The sequence below is a fragment of the Pongo abelii genome, chromosome 7 (assembly GCF_028885655.2).
Source record: "Pongo abelii isolate AG06213 chromosome 7, NHGRI_mPonAbe1-v2.0_pri, whole genome shotgun sequence".
Taxonomy (NCBI): Eukaryota; Metazoa; Chordata; class Mammalia; order Primates; family Hominidae; genus Pongo; species Pongo abelii.
The window spans coordinates 58,959,769-58,979,039 of NC_071992.2; the positions used below are offsets into that span (position 1 = coordinate 58,959,769).

The following is a 19,271-nucleotide window of genomic DNA, read 5'->3' on the forward strand; positions in this document are numbered from 1 at the left end:
TCTCTCATTCCACCTAACGAGAAACACCCACAGGTGTGGAGGGGCGACCCACCGCTTCACAGAGGCACATGTGAAAATTTAGCTTTAATAGGGTTTTTCTCTTGGAAGAATTGAGTCAATTTTCTTAAAGCAGAAAAACCTAGATGATGTTATGGGTTGAATGTTTTAAGTTCCTGGTACCTGTTTTATTTGTATGTTTTATACTGTGCCTGGTTTCTTGTGCCTTTGCAGTGCTGTCAAAAATTCTCTTTTTGAAACGTGGAGGCTGCAATGAGAAAAGCATTTCTAACTCGCAGTGCATTACAAATCTTCCTTTCGGAGATTATAGCTCTAGATCTTTTCCAACCTCAAGGTTCCCTCTACCACCAGCCGAACCCAGGAAACCACCCAGAGGTGCACAGCGCCTCCTCCTGGGAGAGTAGCAGAGTTAACCGGGAGTCCGCAGCGGAGCGCTGACCTCCAGTGCCGCGGTCTTCACTGTGCAGTCTCAGAAGCACCTCGGGCAGTTTCTGCACAAGTACCCACGCCAGGAAGTAGAGACTTGGCTGGCTCTATAGCCCCAAACTCGCTTGAGCTGAGGATAAGTCTGCAACACCGCGGAAGACAAGGGATGCTAATGAGACTGAACTTCCGAACCTCGCTCTATGGGTTGGGCTTCGCTTTCTCACTGCACCTTGCTCCTTAGAGTTGGCTCTATGGGCGGGACAATGCCAGGTGGGTGGGAACTCGCCCTATGGGCGGGACTTCCGCCTGTGGACGGGGCTCCATTCAGTGGGTGGAGCTACGGCTCGTGAGCGGAATCCTGACTGGTTCATTCTCCCCGGAACTTCCTAGACGGCGTACGTGCCAGATGGTGTCACCTGGAGCTTAAAAAGCTACACGCAAGTATTAAATTGCTGGTGAGAGTTTAATAAATTAAGTTTTCTGGAGGGCTGGCGTGAAGTTTGCAGGGGTCGGGGTTGGATTGGGCTGGTCTCATACCGCTGTGGCCTGTAGGCACGGTTCCATCGCGCTCTACCTCGGGCAGCCCTACTGGGTAGCAGGCCGGAAACCCCGGTGCTTGTTGGCCTTTCATCTCCTGACGCGGTCCCAGTTTCCGACTGTGTCTTTCATGATCAGTTTCTACGTGGTTTTCAGAGAATTTCCTTCCACTCGCACACCGCCACTGGTGTATTACTTTCTCCAGGAACCTTGCTCAGGTCTACAGCCCTAGTAAACCTCTCCTCCACTTGTAGACTGTCTGTTCATGGTCCATGTGTATATATTATAGGTAGTGTCATGTACAATATACCTATCAAGTCTGTGTATGTTTCGTATATATACTGTCATTATTTATGTTCCATATATATTTTTTGTGTATACCAGGTTTGTGACTACCACACCTGGCATATAGCAACTGATTAATATATACTAGATGAATGATTGGATTTTGGTTACTATTGTAATAATTTTATTTTAATTTTTATTTTTATTGAGACTGAGTCTCAGTCTGTCGCCCAGGCTGGTGTGCAGTGGCGCGGTCTCGGCTCACTGAAACCTCCGCCTCCTCGTGTCTCAGCCTCCCGAGTAGCTGGGATTACAGGCGCGCGTCACCACGCCCGGGTAATTTTTATTTTTTTCGTGGAAACGGGGTTTCATCATGTTGGCCAGGGTGGTCTCGAACTCCTGACCTCAAGTGATCCGTCCGCCTCGGCCTCCGAAAGTGCTGGGATTACAGGTATCAGCCACCGCTCCCGGCCTGGAATGATTTTAGATTACTTCATTTGAGGTATTTTATTATGCATATTTTATTTCTTGCATCTTCTGTAATAACCATGTATTTTCTACTGCATTCTTTTTTAAGTAGGAGGAATACTGTTGGGGTTCAAAAGCATTGCTGTTTCGGTTAAGTAGTTCCTTAATTACTTAAAATGTAGTAAGGCTACATTGAAGGAAGATATAAATTTCAGTCAAGGCTACGACCGAGCAAAGGAAAAAAAGGAAGAATGTTCAAGGTGTCTGTGCAGGAGAACAGTTAGACCAGGCTGGCTAGAGCAGAGTTTATAGAGACGTAACAGGAGATATATGTGGCAGATTTAGGGTACATTCAGCGTGCCAGTAATATGCCAAGCCAAGGCACGTTGCCCCTTATACATTGGGAAAACTGTTGGTTTTTAACAATGGGAAGGTCGATCGCATAGCTTGGTGCCAGATAGCCACTGTGCAGATGGCTTAAGCCAGGGGTTGGCAGACTTTCTGTTAAAGGTCGGACACTAAATATTTCGGACTTTGTGGGTCATAGTTATAGCAGGAAAGCAGCCATATCAGCCCATGATTGAATGGACATAACTGTATTCCAATTAAACTTTATTTTTTAATTAATTAATTTTTTTGAGACAGAGTCTTGCTCTGTCATTCAGGCTGGAGTGCACTGGTGCAGTCTTGGCTCACTGCAACCTCCGCCTTCTGGATTCAAGTGATTCTCCTTCCTCAGTCTCCCGAGTAGCTGGGATCATAGGCATGTGCCGCTACGCCCAGCTAATTTTTGTATTTGTAGTAGAGACAGGGTTTCACCATGGTGAGGCTGGTCTCTGCCTTCGCCTCCCAAAGTGCTAGGATTATAGGTGTGAGCCACCGCGCCTGCACTTGGCTTCCAATTAAACTTTACTTACAAGGAGAGGTGCTTGGCCTGATTTGGTCCATGGGCATAGTTTGACAAACAGTGGTTTGAACAAATGGACCTAGGGACTTCAACAGGAACCCAGTCCTGAACTAAGCAATATTACACCATGTTTTTGTATAGCTTTTATATTTATACATGAAGTGCAATACAACATAACGTTAGCTCTGATCTAGTCTTCCTGGCTGTAAGTCCTGGCATCTCCTGGTTAATGACAGTGTGACATTGGGCAAATTAACTTCTCTTTGTGTCAGTTTTTTAATTTTAATCTTTAAAATGGGGATAATAGTACTTATTACAAAGGGTTGTTGTAAGGAGTAAATGAGTTAAAGCACATTAGTGTAGTGCTTGTACATACAATAAAAGCTCAATACATGTTAACTTAATATTTTAAAAATTATTCCTCATATACATTATTAAAGACAGATCTGAGAGATGTTTTAAGGTAGAATTTACTGGCTTAATTCATCTCTAGCTACAGAGGAAAGACAATATCCAACATTTCAAGGCAAGGGCCATTGACGTAGAGGTAATATGGAAGTCATAAAAGTAAATTAAGGGAGAGAGGGAGGTAGGAAATGGAGGATTAAGGACTGATTTTGATGGGATGCACAGGAGAGAAAGTGGGGAGAGTAAAAAGGAATAAAAAAGAAGTCAAGAAGGAGGCAGAATCAGTCTCTAAAGTATGATAGGAACCAGAATAGCATAGTAGTATATAGACTAACAGAAGGATGGGTGGTGAGGTACTGCTGAGAATAACAGTTATTGTGTTGATGATATTAGTGAATTCAACCAGCAGATATTAATTGGATGCCTCCTATGGGCCCATTACTGGGGATACAGGGAAGAATTAGCTACTCTGTACTCAAAGAGCAGAAAATCTACTAGGAGTGAAAGACATGGAAATAATATATGCACCAACTTTAAAAATAATCAAGAGTAAGATGGAATTTTTTAGATTTAATTGGTACCTTTAAAAAGTTAAAATTGACTTACGGTTCATAAATGTGGGCAATTTAATTGAATTTATTTTCTTTTCTAGACAATGGCCAAGAACAAATTAAGAGGGCCGAAGTCCAGGAATGTATTTCACATAGCCAGCCAAAAAAACTTTAAGGCTAAAAACAAAGCAAAACCAGTTACCACTAATCTTAAGAAGGTGAGTATTAGTTAAGTACTCTGACTTTATTGTTTACAAGCAAAGTGTCATTTTAAGCTACTGAACAACTGTGGGCTATGACTTTTTAAAAAGGTTCTTCATTTTTCCTAGAAAGGTAAGGATGGTTTCAAGCATTTGTCTAAAAAAATATAAAAAAAAAGGAAGAAAAACAACTCCCTTTCTTGAAAACAAATGTTGAAAAGAAATAAACATTTTAACTACAAATGTGTGAAGCTTCAATTTAATAATTTACTGAAGCATAGAACTCATTTAAAAACCATAGTATGGGAAACAGTTCTTATCTCTAAACTCAAATACAAGAATGTATTAATAGAGGCAAGACATGGGATGTCAGTGAGCACCCATTCTTTTTCTCCTCAGTAATTCTTGTCTCTTTGAAGACATCTGCAATTCAAACAAAAACTTGTAAAATGAAGATAAAAAATATTTATTGAAATGCACAATTTGAAAGGGGTTTCTTTCTTTTCTTTGTCTATATTTCAAAATACCTGAGAAATTTCTTCAAGATTAACTAGATTCTTTTAAGAAAAATTTTTAAGAAAATGTTTTCAAGTTTCAGTAGTAGATGGAGTCAGCTCTCCAGGACTCAGTTTAATTATAATAATCCTTAGAATTCTAACATTTCATCTTTCAACTTTCATGAGCTAGCTGAGTTAAGCTTTTTGGTTGAATAGTTTTATGATTTTATAAATGCTAGGAATGAAATTAAGCAGATGGTGGGGGTTTTGGGGATGACAGTTTATATAGGACAGTCTTCATAGTTGAAACATTGAAACCAAGACTAGAATGATAAAGAGCTAGCAATGCAAAGAGCCAGGAAGTGTTGGGAGTGGTGGGTTCGAGGCAAAGAAAAATAGCCAGTGCAGAGGCCCTGAGCTAGGGAAAAGCTTGGTGTATTTGAGGAAGATTATTTTATTTGGACAGGAGGTACTAGAACTTTTATATATGCCACCAGGTAGAATCTAAGAGAGAGATCTATGGGTAGGCAGCATAAAGTGCAAAGGAGGTAAGGGTTTTGAAGGAGAAATTGTTTGGCGGCAGCAGCAGTGAAGAACAAGAGCACCACCCCTACCTCTGTTACACTCAAAAGAGGAGGACTGCAAGGGAAGCTGTCATCAGGGGTCTTCCATTAAGACAAGAAGGTCCAGGAAGGATTCAGAGATGTACTGTTATGTTAGAAGGGACTAAAAGTATTTGATCCAGGTTTCTTGTATAGATGCGGGATGACAGCACTGTAGCCTAGAAAGATTTTGGTCACTATAAGGATACAGGAAAAAAGCAACTCAGTTTCTCTTATTGTCACTCTCATATGGTCACTCAACACTTCTAATACTAGATTTGTGGGGTGGTTTCCCCCACACCTAACAATTCAGCAGATGAATCTTCAGCAGGCAGCAGCTGGGTGTCCTTTAATTGAAATCTGACACTGCTGACCTGGAGATAGCGTCAGATTCCTTGAGTCCTAAGCCTCTCCCCAACTTCCAGTGACAATCACAAGTCCCAGATGTTTTACCTGTGCTTCTCACCAACCAGCTATAAATAAAGGGTCCCATGACCCCCTCCTTGGGTTTGATTAATTTTCTAGAGCAGCTTGCAGAACCCAGGAAAATACTTTTACCAGTTTATTATAAAGGATATTACAAAGGAGACAGATGCGTAGCCAGATGGAAGAGGTGCAGAGAGCAAGGTACATGGGAAGGGGCATGGAGCTTCCCTGCTCTCTCTGGGCATGCCACTTTCTAGGAGCCCTCATGTGTTCAGCTATCCAGAAGCTCTTTGAACCCAGTTCTTCTGTAGATTTACGGAGGCTTCATTATGTAGGCATAATTCATTAAATCATTGGCCGTTAGTGATGGGCTTAACCTTTTTCCCGACTCCTCTCTCTGGAGCAGAAAGTCCTAATCCTCCAACCCTGGTTTTTATCTGACTAGCCCTCCTCCTGAGGCTATCTAGAGACTCCCAGCTGCCAGCCATCTCATTAGCATTAAAAAGACACTGTTATGCCTCTTAATACAGTGATTTAAAAAGCTGTATGACGGGAAATGAGGACAAAGACCAAATATATGTATATATCTTATTATGAATCACAGTATCACAGTCACATATCTTGGCCTTCTGTAACATAAGTGTGAGGCATATCCACATAAATCCCATTTTTTAAAAATCAAAACTTTTTGTCTGTAATTTCCCAATAAGACTATAAGAATTTTTGAGTGAATTATTCCTAATTTGTTGGTAAGAGTTTTTAGATTTTAGATTTAATGGGTTAAGGTTGAATATATCTTATCTTTAATGGTTATGAGATCATAGATTAATGCTTTTTTTTTCTTTTTTAAAAGATAAACATTATGAATGAAGAAAAAGTTAACAGAGTAAATAAAGCTTTTGTAAATGTACAAAAGGAACTTGCACATTTCTCAAAAAGCACTTCACTTGAACCTCTGCAGAAAGAACTGGTAAGCAGAAATCATTTGCTTTTTTTTATGGCTAACAAATTGAGGCTAGTAAATTAAACTCCAAGTTTTCAAAGCCTGTAAGTTGAGTGTCTTTCTTGGTACTGGCTCTCTAGTACTAGGCTCTATAGTATAAATAGCATATTCAGACTCTAAAACATTGTCTGAATATACAGATTTATTGTTCTACTTCCAAAGATATGACTAGAAAAATTAAATTGAATAACAGCTTATATAAGTCATTTGTCTGCTATTGTTGTCTACATTTTTAAATACAATACTTTCTCCTTTCAGATTCCTCAGCAGCGTCATGAAAGCAAACCTGTTAATGTTGACGAAGCTACAAGATTAATGGCTCTGTTGTAATATAGTGGTGATGCATCTAATTCTTCACAAAGACCAATAAATTAAATGTTTTATACAGTTTTATTTTTAAAAATCTTGTTAATGTACAGGCATTGGCACATATTGAAAACAAACTACATAAACATGTCTTTCCTATAACCTAGGAAAGTGGAATGTCAGAAGTCAACAAAATGTGATAAAGTGCTAAAACAGAAGGCACTTCACAAAATCTGTTCGCTGAAACAGTTATATATCCTCGTTTACATCCTTCACTTTACAAGTGGCAGTGAATGTCTGTTTGGATAGAAGGACATACAGAAATACAGGCAGTTTAGTGGCAGTAAAAATATAAGACAAACAAGTAATGAGTCCTTGGCCAACTTGTTTTTGATGACTTGTAGTGTCCTTTAACTTTCCTCTTGTAAGAAGAAAAAACAGAAGGATTCACAATTAGAAGTTGAAATCCAGAATCTAGTTACTTTTGGGAGTGGGGAGGTTTGTGGATATTAAATCATTTATCCCCTAAAGCAATCAGAGCCCTTTGTTTTTATGGTTGAAGTTTTGTGAAGTAAAGAAAGTATTAGGGAAGAACACTTCAGAATCAGTGAACTAAAAGAGGTGTTACATTCATTATTTTAAATACTTAGGTTATTAAGAAGTCTAAAATGTTACACAGTTAGAGGTAGATAACAGTCCCAAGTTTCCATTGAATCTAATAATTTAGTATCTGGACAACAAACAGATCACAAACTCCTTCATTATCATCTAAATTAAAGTTGTAGTCATCTGCCGGGGTAGGAGAAAGCCTTAAGAGAGGAAACACTGCAAACAAAAAACAAATTCAGTGTTAAAGATGGTTTCTACATACAGTAAATGATCTTTAACAAAATACTCTCAAATACATCATTCCAAATTAAAGACTTGTGTAATGTGTATTTTGAAAGATTCTCATTTAGTAACAATTTATACATTGATTATTGATACTAGATAGAGAAATAGAAGTTAAATTTTTCTTTTTTTCTTTTTTTTTTTTTTTAACATGGAGTCTCCCTGTGTCATCCAGGCTGGAGTGCAGTGGCTTGATCTCGGCTCACTGCAAGCTCCACCTCCCGGGTTCACGCCATTCTCCTGCCTCAGCCTCCCGAGTAGCTGGGACTACAGGCGCCCGCCACCATGCCTGGCTCACTTTTTGTATTTTTTAATAGAGATGGGGTTTCACCATGTTAGCCAGGATGGTCTCTATCTCCTGACCTCGTGATGTGCCCACCTTGGCCTCCCAAAATGCTGGGATTACAGGCGTGAGCCACCGCGCCCGGCCTAGAAGTTAAATTGTTTATTGGTTGAACTTATCACTAAGGTAATATAACTAAAAGGCTCTAATGAGGCCAGGTGCAGTGGCTCATGCCTGTAATCCCAACACTTTGGGAGGCAGAGGCAGGTGGATCACCTGAGGCCAGGAGTTCGAGACCAGCCTGGCCAACATGGTGAAACCCCGTCTCTACTAAAAATACAAAAAGTAGCCATGTGTGGTGGCAGGCGCCTGTCATACCAGCTACTCAGGAGACTGAGCCAGGAGAATCACTTGAACCTGGGAGGTGGAGGTTTCAGTGAGCTGAGATCGTGCCACTGCACTCAGCCTAGATGACACTCCAGCCTGGATGACAGAGGGAGACTCTGCCTAAAAAAAAAGCAAACACACAACAGAACACTAATGAAAGTGTTCTGTTTGCCACTTTGCAAACAGAAGAATGAATTGGACTTACAAAGTTTGCTGATGTTCTCTGCTTCTACATATATGTTTAGTACATCTCTAGTTACTATAACATTGCTAACTTAATTGCTACCACTTCGTAGGTTTCTACTATATTTGTTAGGAACTAGGACTCTGATCCAAGAACTTACAGAAGGAGAGAAATTATTAAAGTAATTAGCATATTGTAGCTAACTGATATTTAATAATTTTTCAGGTTAGATGACAACGTGGTTAATATTAATACTAATTCAGTGACTTCACATTGGCAGCTTGAAATTGGCCCGGGTAGGGGTATTTACAAAAGCAGGTGTTCAGATCACTTGCTGATTTAGACAAGTTATTTTACTCTTCTTGGACCAGATCCTTCAGGAGTGGAAAGGGCTAACAGTTTATTTTCAATGAAGGTGAGAAGTATCCCCATATGGATTCCTTTCCCTCAAAATGCAAGCAAAGAGAAATAAATTCTGAAGGATGCCTATTACTTACTGTAAGTGTTAAGGGAGAATTTTCATGAATCTTCCTAGTAAAGCAGGTGGCAAATATATGTTCATTTCTTTTAAATTATGTTTCACTTATAAATTCCACAAAAGCATTACTGATATATGAGTTAGTAAAATTTTAACCTACTTACCATCAGAAGACATTAACTCATCAATGATATCTCCACTAATAGATCCTGCTGGAAACAGTAATAAAGTTTTGTTACATTTCTGTTAACAGTAAAAGATACTTATATTTAAACACAAGTAGTCACAGCAGCAGCTTGACTGATGTGCACATTTATATAAAGTACTAGTACTTTGTGGACAGGTTGTTTTCATGAGCACCTACTCTATGCCTGGCATTACTTTTAAACTTCCAAACTCAAGAGGAAGACCAAAAGGCTCATTATCTGCCAGGCATGGTGGCTCATGCTTATAATTCTAGCACTTTGGGAGGCTGAGTGAGGCGGACGGATTGCTTGAGCTCAGGAGTTCAGACCAGCCTGGGCAACATAGTGAAATCCATCTTTACAAAAAATACAAAAAAAATTAGCCAGACATTGGTGGCACGTACCTATGGTCCCAACTACTTGGGAGACTGAGGTGGGAAGGATCACTTGAGCCCAGGTGGTTGAGGCTGCAGTGAGCTGAGATCACGCCACTGCATTCCAGCCTGGCTGACAAAGTGAGACCCTGTCAAAAAAAAAACAAAAAACAACAACAACAAAAAATCACCTCAGCATCATTCTACCAAAACTGACTCAGTTTTGGTCAGTAGTTTCATAATTCTCCCAGTTATTGAACCTTAAAACTTCAACATCACTTTCCATTCCTCCTGTTAACTTTATCTCCAGATCTCACACATCAAATGTTATTTTGCCTACAGTGTTTCTCAGATCTGTTCATTATTTCTCTTCCCGATCTCACTGTAATCACTGTTTTAGCCTTTTTATTTATTTATTTATTTTGAGACAGGATCTCTGTCTGTCACTCAGGCTGGTGTACATTACGTGCTGTCATGGCTCACTGTGGCCTTGACCTCCCAGGCTTGCAATCCTCCCACTTTGGCCTCCCTCCCCAGTAGCTGGGACCACAGGCACACGTCACAATGCCTAGCTAATTTTTAATTTTTTTTTTTTTTAGAGATAGGGTCTCACTGTATTGCCCAGGTTGGTCTCAAATTCCTGGGCTCAAGCAGTGTACCTGCCTCGGCCTCCCAAAGTGTTGGGATTACAGGCATGAGCCCCACCACTCTTGGCCCTTGTTTTAGCCCTAATGTTCTCTCAATTGCATAACTGCAAACGTCTAGTTTCCATTGCCTCTGAATTCTGCTTCCCAGGGCCAAAACCATCTTTCCTAATCATATTACTCCTGTGTGCACCATTATAGCTAATTATGCTATTTTCTTGGTCACAGATCTTCACTGGTTTATTGGATAAATATCCTAACTACTCTGAAATTCAAGGCCCGCTCTAATGTGGCCCAAAATTACTTTCCTTAGTTAGGATTTCCAAATATGAAACCATAAAAACAGAATACTCACTTTTTAAAAACACTTTGTTGAAGCCAATGTGTTAATTGTGTCTAAGCTTACCCATGTAAAACCCACGTAAAGCTTGCCTGCTTTATATTCTAATTAGATTGTAAGCTTTTTAAGGACTACATTTTCTTTCTTTCTTTTTTTTTTTCTAAGACGTAGTCTTACTCTGTCGCCCAGACTGGAGTACAGTGGCACGATCTCGGCTTACTGCAACCTCCAACTCCTGGGTTCAAGCAATTCTCCTGCCTCAGCTTTCCAAGTAGCTGGGACTACAGGTGTGCGCCACCACGCCCAGCTAATTTTTGTATTTTTTAGTAGAGACAGGGCTTCACTATAGGTTGGCCAGGCTGGTCTTGAACCCCTGACCTCAGGTAATCTGCCTGTGTTGGCTTCCCTAATTGCTGGGATTACAGGTGTGAGCCACTGCGCCCAGCCAGGACTACATTTTCTATTGTGCACCCTAATGGCCTATAGTATAGACATATTTATAGGGGAAGGAAAAGAATAGATGTGGGCAAAAAGAAGCTAAAAAACATTCCATGTCCAGTTAGATCTTGTTAGCATCACTTTTAACCTGTGAACTCCCATTTTAGCAATGAGACACATCTTAGAGGTAAAATAAACAATTTGGATTATATACAATATAGTTTTAAATTATCTGCAATATGATATCTATATTGGCACCATTCATTCATTCTGTAGTCAGTGAGAGATTGCCTACCATGGTCCCTTTATTTGGAATCAGTAAGATACTGCCAAATTAAGAGTTGTGCTCTCTACTCCTGATACCCAGTGTGAAATGTTTTAGCTTTTTAAAATTTCATAAATGAAACAACTGAGGAAAGTAAGATTTCCTACATAATTGGAGTTGAGACCATTTATCACTTCTGTAAAACTAAGCTTCCCAAATAAAAAGTATACCAAAGAATATGGAGAAACAAGAGGCGTAAGTCACTATGGTCTATACTTAAAGATAGTTGGAACATATTTCACTAATTTATCCTAGACTTACTAAGAGAGATAAAATAACCTTACCAAGTAAACTCCAGGTAAAAGCTGACATCTATATATGCCACAAATGGAAAATTCCACACCTGACCTTGTGATAGGTTGCAGTCAAGCCACAGTCAATACTTTGTTTCATGCAAAAATTAAAACTATGGTATAAAATTATCTTCAGGCTATTTGAATAAGCTGTGTATGAAACAAATGAATATTGTGTTTAGACTTGGGTCCTATCCCCAAGATATTATGTATATGCAAATATTCCAAAAATTTGAAAGTGCTTGGGACATTTCTGGTCATAATCACTTTGGATAAGAGATAGCCAACCTGTTTTTATGTTTCTCCCTCTCTAATTTACAAAAGAAAGGCTCTGAACCCACCTGAAGATATATCTGTAGCTGATGTCTGCTGCAGAGCCTGGCTTCTTTCAGAGACATGTTGCTCAGGCAGATTTTGAGCTGCCATGCTGGATTTTTGTGGAGTCACTGGAGTCAAGGACTGGGAGAAAGGCTGTGTGAGGTCATCAGGTGGGGGAACAGGAAAAACCACGGGCTTAGACGAACTCGACTCTTTATTTATAAGCAGCACATGGATAGGTCCTGAATGAATCTTTAGATTGATCTGGTATTTCTTTTGTCCATTCTGACCCTTTGAAGTTATTGGGTATAAACAAATATACAATTATTAATATTTCTAGCTAACTTAAGACAGTAAAATAAGACAGGCAAAGCTACTAGGGACTTACTAAATTCACATAACACAATAAAGTCATTAAGTCAAAACACAAAAGTAGAGACATAGAGTAGAATGTAATTTTGAGGGCTCTGAACCACTAGTCATCAAAAACTCTCTGGTGTAGATTCTGGCAACTGTCCGATATTACCATGTGTGACTATATAATAGGTCAGGGCAAAGCAATGCTCCAGGTATTCCCCATATACAGGAGCTTTATCCCCTGGGGTTGGCCACCACATATCTGGTCAGTTCAACATGCTTCACAAATCAAATTCTTTTTTTTCCCATCTGCAAGCACAAAGACAACTAATTTCTCCTACTGAGAAATAAATATAACATTCTTCCAGCTGAAAAAAGTAATCTGTATCCTGAGGCTTCAGACTCCAGTAATACAAATGCCTAAATTTAAACTTTTAGAATAAGGGGGTGGGGGAAGGAGGTAGAAAATATAGTAATCTTTTTCTACTCCCGTTTTTGGTTATTGCTTTCAAATTAGTTTGTTTTTAAAAATCTGAATCTGAAAATGAAAATCATGGAACTCATTTATAGTCAATAAATGTCTTTGATTTAATAAGCTGGACAATGTTTTGTAAAAGACCTAATTTAAAGGAATTGATTGTTGATATGTACATTGAACTTTTTCCTCAGTGGCAATTTTTATATCAATTGTAGATGTGTTGTTGTTGTTGTTGTTTTGAGACAGAGGTTCACTCTTGTTGCCCAGGCTGGAGTGCAATGGCGCGATTTTGGCTCACTGCAACCACTGCCTCCCGGCTTGAAACAATTCTCCTGCCTCAGCCTCCCAAGTAGCTGGGTTTACAGGTGTGCACCACCATGCTCGGCTAATTTTGTATTTTTAGTAGAGATGGGGTTTCACCATGTTGGTCAGTCTGGTCTTAAACTCCTGACCTCAAGTGATCCACCTGCCTTGGCCTCCCAAAGTGCTGAGATTACAGGCGTGAGCCACTGCACCCGGCCCAATGTGGTCATTTTAACTGATTTTTATAGATTATTGGCCATATCATTAGTCATTTCTTGACATCTTCTATCTTAAAAAATTCAAATTTAAAATAATTTAATCAAAATGTTAAATCATTTTAAATCATTTGGTTACTTGGGGATAGATATTTTAGGGACAGGACCCAAGTCTAAACACAATATTCATTTGTTTCATACACACCTTATTCACATAGCCTGAAGATAATTTTATACAATAGTTTTAATTTTTGTGTGAAACAAAAATCACTTGATAAAACATTCTGATTACTTTTTAAAAATTGACTTTATTTGAGCTAAATGATATCAATAAATGACTAAGGATATAGCCAATAATCTTTAAAATCATTTATGATTCATTTAGTTCTATAATTTTACCAAGGAATTAAAGACATACAAATTCAGCTATCAACACTTTTAGATAAAAACTTGACTAACTCACAGTGTTTACACAATTAGCTCACATTCAGCTAAAGAAAATATCCTTCTTGAGACAGTAGATTCATTTTTCCCACTTATGTAAATATAAGTTATCCTACATACCATTTCTGGAATGGGTACCTCCAGTTGTGTACCAGAAGGTGCCTGAATGGCCAAAAGTGTATCACCTGGTCAAAAATAAATATAAAGTTACATAAAATACTGTTGATCATGGAATATAGTGGCAAGAATGTGGGCTCTGGAATCAGAATGTTTGGTTCAGTCCCAAACTAGGTGACCTTGAGCTTTGGTTTTCAATTTTATAAAATGGGGGACACACAACCTACTGCATAGATTTATTTTGAGGATTAAATAAGGTAATACATATATCAGTATTATACATGGGTTTGTTGTATGATTCTCATTAACAAATTCAGCTCAAGTTGATTTTGCTTTCACTAAGACTCCTGTAAAGTCTGAGATTCTTAAAACCATTTAGCCTCAAATAACACTGTTCATTGGACTAAGGATAGCGGAGATTAGGTATGAGACAGTGAAATGTTGAGCTTAAATGATTTTATTATTTTTGAAGCCAAATTCTACAACAAATCTCTGTTGAGTTGCAGATTAACAGAAGTCTCAGCAAACTTCCTTAAAAAACTCAGTAAATACAGTGGTAAAATAGAACAATAGGTCCATACGTATTTCCAACATAGTCTTACATAGAAAGTCAGATTCCACTTGATGAGGTACTTGGCAGAATCTTTTTAAATGAGTGGATAATACACATAAATTTAAATATGCACAATTTCATTTTACTTGGGTTGTAATTTTGGGAACACACGTCCCCCCATTTTAGTTATATTAATAACTATAATTATTAACATGATATTGTTATCTTAAGGAGAAAACACAGGGGCAGCAAATTGCATAGGAATAGGTTTCCTGGTTGTAAGATGGATTCACCTAATTCTTTCCTCATGGTTTCTTTGAGTTTCATTTGAGACCAGCATATACTTGCTGCATATAGTTTCATAAACAGTGCTGATGAGAACCATGTTCTAGTTCAAGTTTGGTCACTAACTCTGTGACTGTGTGACAATGAAAGTTGCTTAATCCCGCCCTGATTTAGCTTGCCCTCTGTCCCTGTCCCCTTCCCCTTCCACACACAGTTGATGCCTACCAGTGGAGCTAATGAACTGAATGCTGTGAAAAGCAGCTATTCTCATGAAAACAGAAACAAAAGCAGTCTATGAATACATGGCATGGTGGAGTGAGACACTGTGTCCACAACTTCTGAAAATGACAGGATAAGGGCACAGGGAATTCTAAATCACTCTCCACTGAATCGGTTGATGAGAGGAAGAATGCAAGGAAAAGTCTAATGGTACTTACCATTAAAGAAATTACAGATGTCTTCATGAGTTACACAGGAAAATGTACTGTCATAGGAGTTAAGGAAAAACATTTATATCAAGCCGTAGGCATTTAAATTAAGGTAATACATCTGAAGGTCAAAATAACTAAATGACCATATGCACAGAGGGACTGCCACCCATGGACAGATAAAAAAAGAAATCTACTCTAGAAAGGTAAAGACAATTAAAGGAGTTCCCATCCTTTGCTCTTAGAAGAAGCCATTCTGATTTTTGTGACATTTGAGGACCCTTAGGAGAGAGATGGAAAGCAGTGCACATTCTTCATGGAGGCAAAGGTTTCTGGGGGAAGGGAATGGATGTGGAAAAGGAGGCCAACAGCAACCATATCAGCTTCCACATCAGAAATTTTCTGTGATTGTTGTTTTTTGTTCTTGTATTAAATGGTCAGGTATGGCCACAAGAGGACACAGAGGAAAAGAAAGACTCAGAAAAACAAAGTATTATACTCTTAGGTCCTAGTGACGGGAGGCAGGGCAGGCTACTCAGGGCCACATGGTTAAGACAACAAGGTGGTCAGGAGGCAGAAGACAGGAGCAAGGGGAAAGCATTAGCCCAGAGCTTTTACTGGGGTTTCCTTGGGAAAAGAAATGCAGGGTGGCCGGGCATGGTGGCTCAAGCCACCCAGCACTTTGGGAGGCTGAGGCAGGTGGATCACTTGAGGTCAGGAGTTCAAGACCAGCCTGACCATATGCACAGACGGGCTGCCACACATGGACAGATAAAAAAAGAAGTCTAGTCTAGAAATGGTGAAACCCGTCTCTACTAAAATACAAAACTTAGAAGGGCATGGTGGTGAGCGCCTGTAATCACAGCTACTCTGGAGGCTGAGGCAGAAGAATTGCTTAAACCTGGGAGTAAAGGTTGCAGTGAGCCAAGATTGTGCCACTGCACTCCAGCCTGGGCAACAGAGTGACTCCATCTGAGGGAAAAAAAAAAAAAAATGCAGGGTAGGGAGAACACTATGATTAGCTAGTTTGGATAATTTTGTTTGGTTTTGTTTTGAGACGGAGTTTGCTCTGTCGCCCAAGCTGAAGTGCAGTAGTGTGATCTTGGCTCACTGCAGCTTCTGCCTCCTGGGTTCAAGCAATTCTCCTATGCTCCCTGGTAGCTGGGATTACAGATGCACGTTGCCATGCCCAGCTAGTTTTTGTACTTTTAGTAGGGACAGGGTTTCACCCTGTTGGCCAGGCTGGTCTCAAACTCCTGATCTCAGGTGATCCGCCAAACTTGGCTTCCAAAAGTGCTGGGATTACAGGTGTGAGCCACTGCATTTTGCCTAGTTTGGATAATTTTGGTGGGCTCTAAGCTATGCAAGTAGTCCCCTAGTTGTCTGGTACCTGGACCTGGGATGATTAAGGCAGAGGAATATTGCCACCTGGGGTGTATGGACTGGAGAGAGGAGGTCTGGACCTGGACTGATTAGTTTATATATCAAAGGGATTCTCCTAGCTGAGCCCATGCTGTTTCTTTCTTTTTTTTTTTAATTTTATTATTATTATACTTTAAGTTTTAGGGTACACGTGCACAATGTGCAGGTTTGTTACATATGTATACATGTGCCATGTTGGTGTGCTGCACCCATTAACTCATCATTTAGCATTAGGTATATCTCCTAATGCTATCCCTCTTCCCTCGCCCCACCCCACAACAGTGCCCAGTGTGTGATGTTCCCCTTCCTGTGTCCATGTGTTCTCATTGTTCAATTCCCACCTATGAGTGAGAACATGTGGTGTTTGGTTTTTTGTCCTTGTGATACTTTGCTGAGAATGATGGTTTGCAGCTTCATCCATGTCCCTACAAAGGACATGAGCCCATGCTGTTTCTAAGAAGTGACTAGTCCCAGGATGGGCAGTCTCTCCTCAGCCAGAAAGGTTTGTGGAGATGTCAAAATACCATAAGATACAGAAAACTTTATATATATCACACATAACCATGGTTGGGGCAATGGGAATGGCCAGCATCTTGTAAAGCAGGGCAGCGAAGTCCAAGATAAAATAGATAAATGGCTTTTGAATTTCAGAGCTCCACAGAACACAGCTTGAAAACTCCCATTGTTCTCCAACTGTTAAGGGGCTCTGATCCATTGAAAGGAAATAACAAATGAGATAATGGACTTGTTCACCAAATACAGGAAAACGTGAAAAGTAAATTATATTGTATACATTAGTCAAAATTTCATGAGGTACTACAAGGTAAAATATGGTTAGTTTTTTTGACAGTACAGGTAAGTTCCTAAACTAAGAGAATCACAGATATCTAAGAGAAGACAGTGGTAAGAAACACATGGATATGTTTTTTTATATATATATAAAATAATGTTTTTATATATTATATATAAATATATATATTTTGTATATTATATATGATATTATATGTATTATATATAATAACTTTTTGCCCCAATATATATTGGTGATAGGCACACCTGACTTATACCCCTGTTCTCCAGTAGGAACTATTTTGGGGTTCATATTAGGCAGAAAGTATCAAGGATTGATTGTGGACACATGATATCCCATCTTTAAATGAAAAATTTTCAAAACTTTGAGAGCTGCTGAATTTTATACTTCAGAACACTGAACATAATTATTTAAAAATAAATATGTACTTAACAATGGCTTCTAATAGTCACAGATTTCCTAAGCACACTGGCTAGCATACTGCATTCTATCAATAGGTAGACCATAAGTCGACGAATCTCTTTTTCCACCTCAGTGCAACACAGGAATAATGGTAATGGATCTGTACTATATAACTTAAAAAGTTAACATTTAGAAAATATTAGTATATATTATAAGAATATAATAAAATTAAAATGTCATATTTACTTATAAAACTTAACTGTCTAAAAACAAAGTGAATGATCTTCAGACTGAAATAATTTACACATACATATTCCAAAGCTATATGTATATGCATAACTTATTTAAAAGGATACCTATTATTAATGGAATCGTCCATCACATTTTTGATGCTTTGCTGTAGCCACAACTTCTGCTGATCAAGTTCTCTTTCCTTCATTTCTAGATCTTCAATTTCAGCTTTAAGAAATCTTAATCTATCTATGACTTCTTTAGTATTACAGCCAGCACCTACACCTCTTAAAAACATATGAGAATTAATATCCTCAGTATCAGATCTAGGTTAATATCACTTAATTTTTACTGTAATAAAACTGACTTATTTAGTAATATATTCAAGGCAGAAGTCTTTACACTCTTAAAATCAAGCACTAAAATCCTTAAAAATTTTAAACACCATACCTCTTGCTTAGAAAATTTATTGGCAAGAACAACCAAATTACAAAAATTCTCAATCTTCCCTACAGTGTTTTTTTGTCATCTGGAAGGCCAGACTGGTTGGTGACTAGGTACCAAAAGAGTGTGCTCATCAGTCACACCTAGCAGTCTCAGGATGTGACTGAGTTGCTGGTAAAATAAATTACAATTTTTTAATGTTTTCGTGGAATTTTGGCTAAAACAAAACAAGACAAAAACTTTGGTCAAAGGGGACACATTAGAAGAACAGAAGTTGTTACATTCAAACATAAAACCAGGCCACAATTAATGACAACATGCATTTCAATCAATTACTATTTACAAAGTAAAAATTCCTATGAAAGTAGTTCTTGCTCTCAAGGACGGGTAAAGAGTTAGGAAGAGATTACACAAGACAGTATGCAATGTGTGCCAAATGAGTAATAGCTTGAGGGAGAAAGTAAGATTTGAACTTTAAGAGTGAAAACCCAACATCCAAGAGAGCAAGGGAACACCCCACACAGGAGTGACAAAGAGGCCCAGAGAGGTGTGTTCAGGGAAAGCTGAGGGGCCTGACTGAAATAGAGGATTTGGGAGGGAGAAACACCAGGAAGTTCAAATTTTACAGAGCATTGAGAAGAAAAATAAAGGTTTGAGAAGAGGGTGCTGGTTTGTAACTTACTTCCACTGGATACTGTTTTTTGACTTTTTTTCAATCAAGTCAATTCCCTCTAAGACATTGGTGATATCATAAATTCTCCTTTTTTGCCTCACAGACAAAGTGTCAGCAGCCTGTTTAGGAAAGACAATGAGAACAGTGAAATAAAGGGCAAGTCATATTTTAAAGCCAAAAAGGGTTGATTATTAAGTCCACAGCAAGTCCAATCTCAAATTTCACCCAGTCAGTTGTTTGCGGACAATAGCTGAGCATGTTCAAAGCATCTCCCAAACACTGCAAATACCAAAGAAATTATTCCATTTAAAAGCTAGCAGATGTTGGAACAGAA

The 19,271-nt window shown here is 38.9% G+C and overlaps 2 protein-coding genes across 2 annotated transcripts; one reads left to right on the forward strand and one right to left on the reverse strand.

Moving 5' to 3' along the window:
- Positions 1-790: 790 nt before the first annotated feature.
- Positions 791-6,702, forward strand: LOC129060787 (ribosomal biogenesis factor). The gene is made up of 4 exons (XM_054561065.2): positions 791-899; positions 3,702-3,818; positions 6,179-6,295; positions 6,587-6,702. The coding sequence occupies exons 2-4, from the start codon at positions 3,705-3,707 to the stop codon at positions 6,656-6,658; spliced, it is 303 nt and encodes a 100-aa protein (XP_054417040.1). The 5' UTR covers positions 791-899; positions 3,702-3,704; the 3' UTR covers positions 6,659-6,702.
- Positions 6,703-7,186: 484 nt separating this feature from the next.
- Positions 7,187-19,056, reverse strand: LOC129060834 (transcription factor E2F5-like). The gene is made up of 7 exons (XM_063726640.1): positions 18,947-19,056; positions 17,946-18,107; positions 14,964-15,010; positions 13,692-13,756; positions 11,798-12,065; positions 9,022-9,069; positions 7,187-7,459 (listed from the first exon to the last, which is right to left on the reverse strand). Exons 2-7 carry the CDS (start codon positions 18,026-18,028, stop codon positions 7,350-7,352), a joined length of 621 nt encoding a protein of 206 aa, XP_063582710.1. The 5' UTR covers positions 18,029-18,107; positions 18,947-19,056; the 3' UTR covers positions 7,187-7,349.
- Between the last annotated feature and the right edge of the window lie 215 nt (positions 19,057-19,271).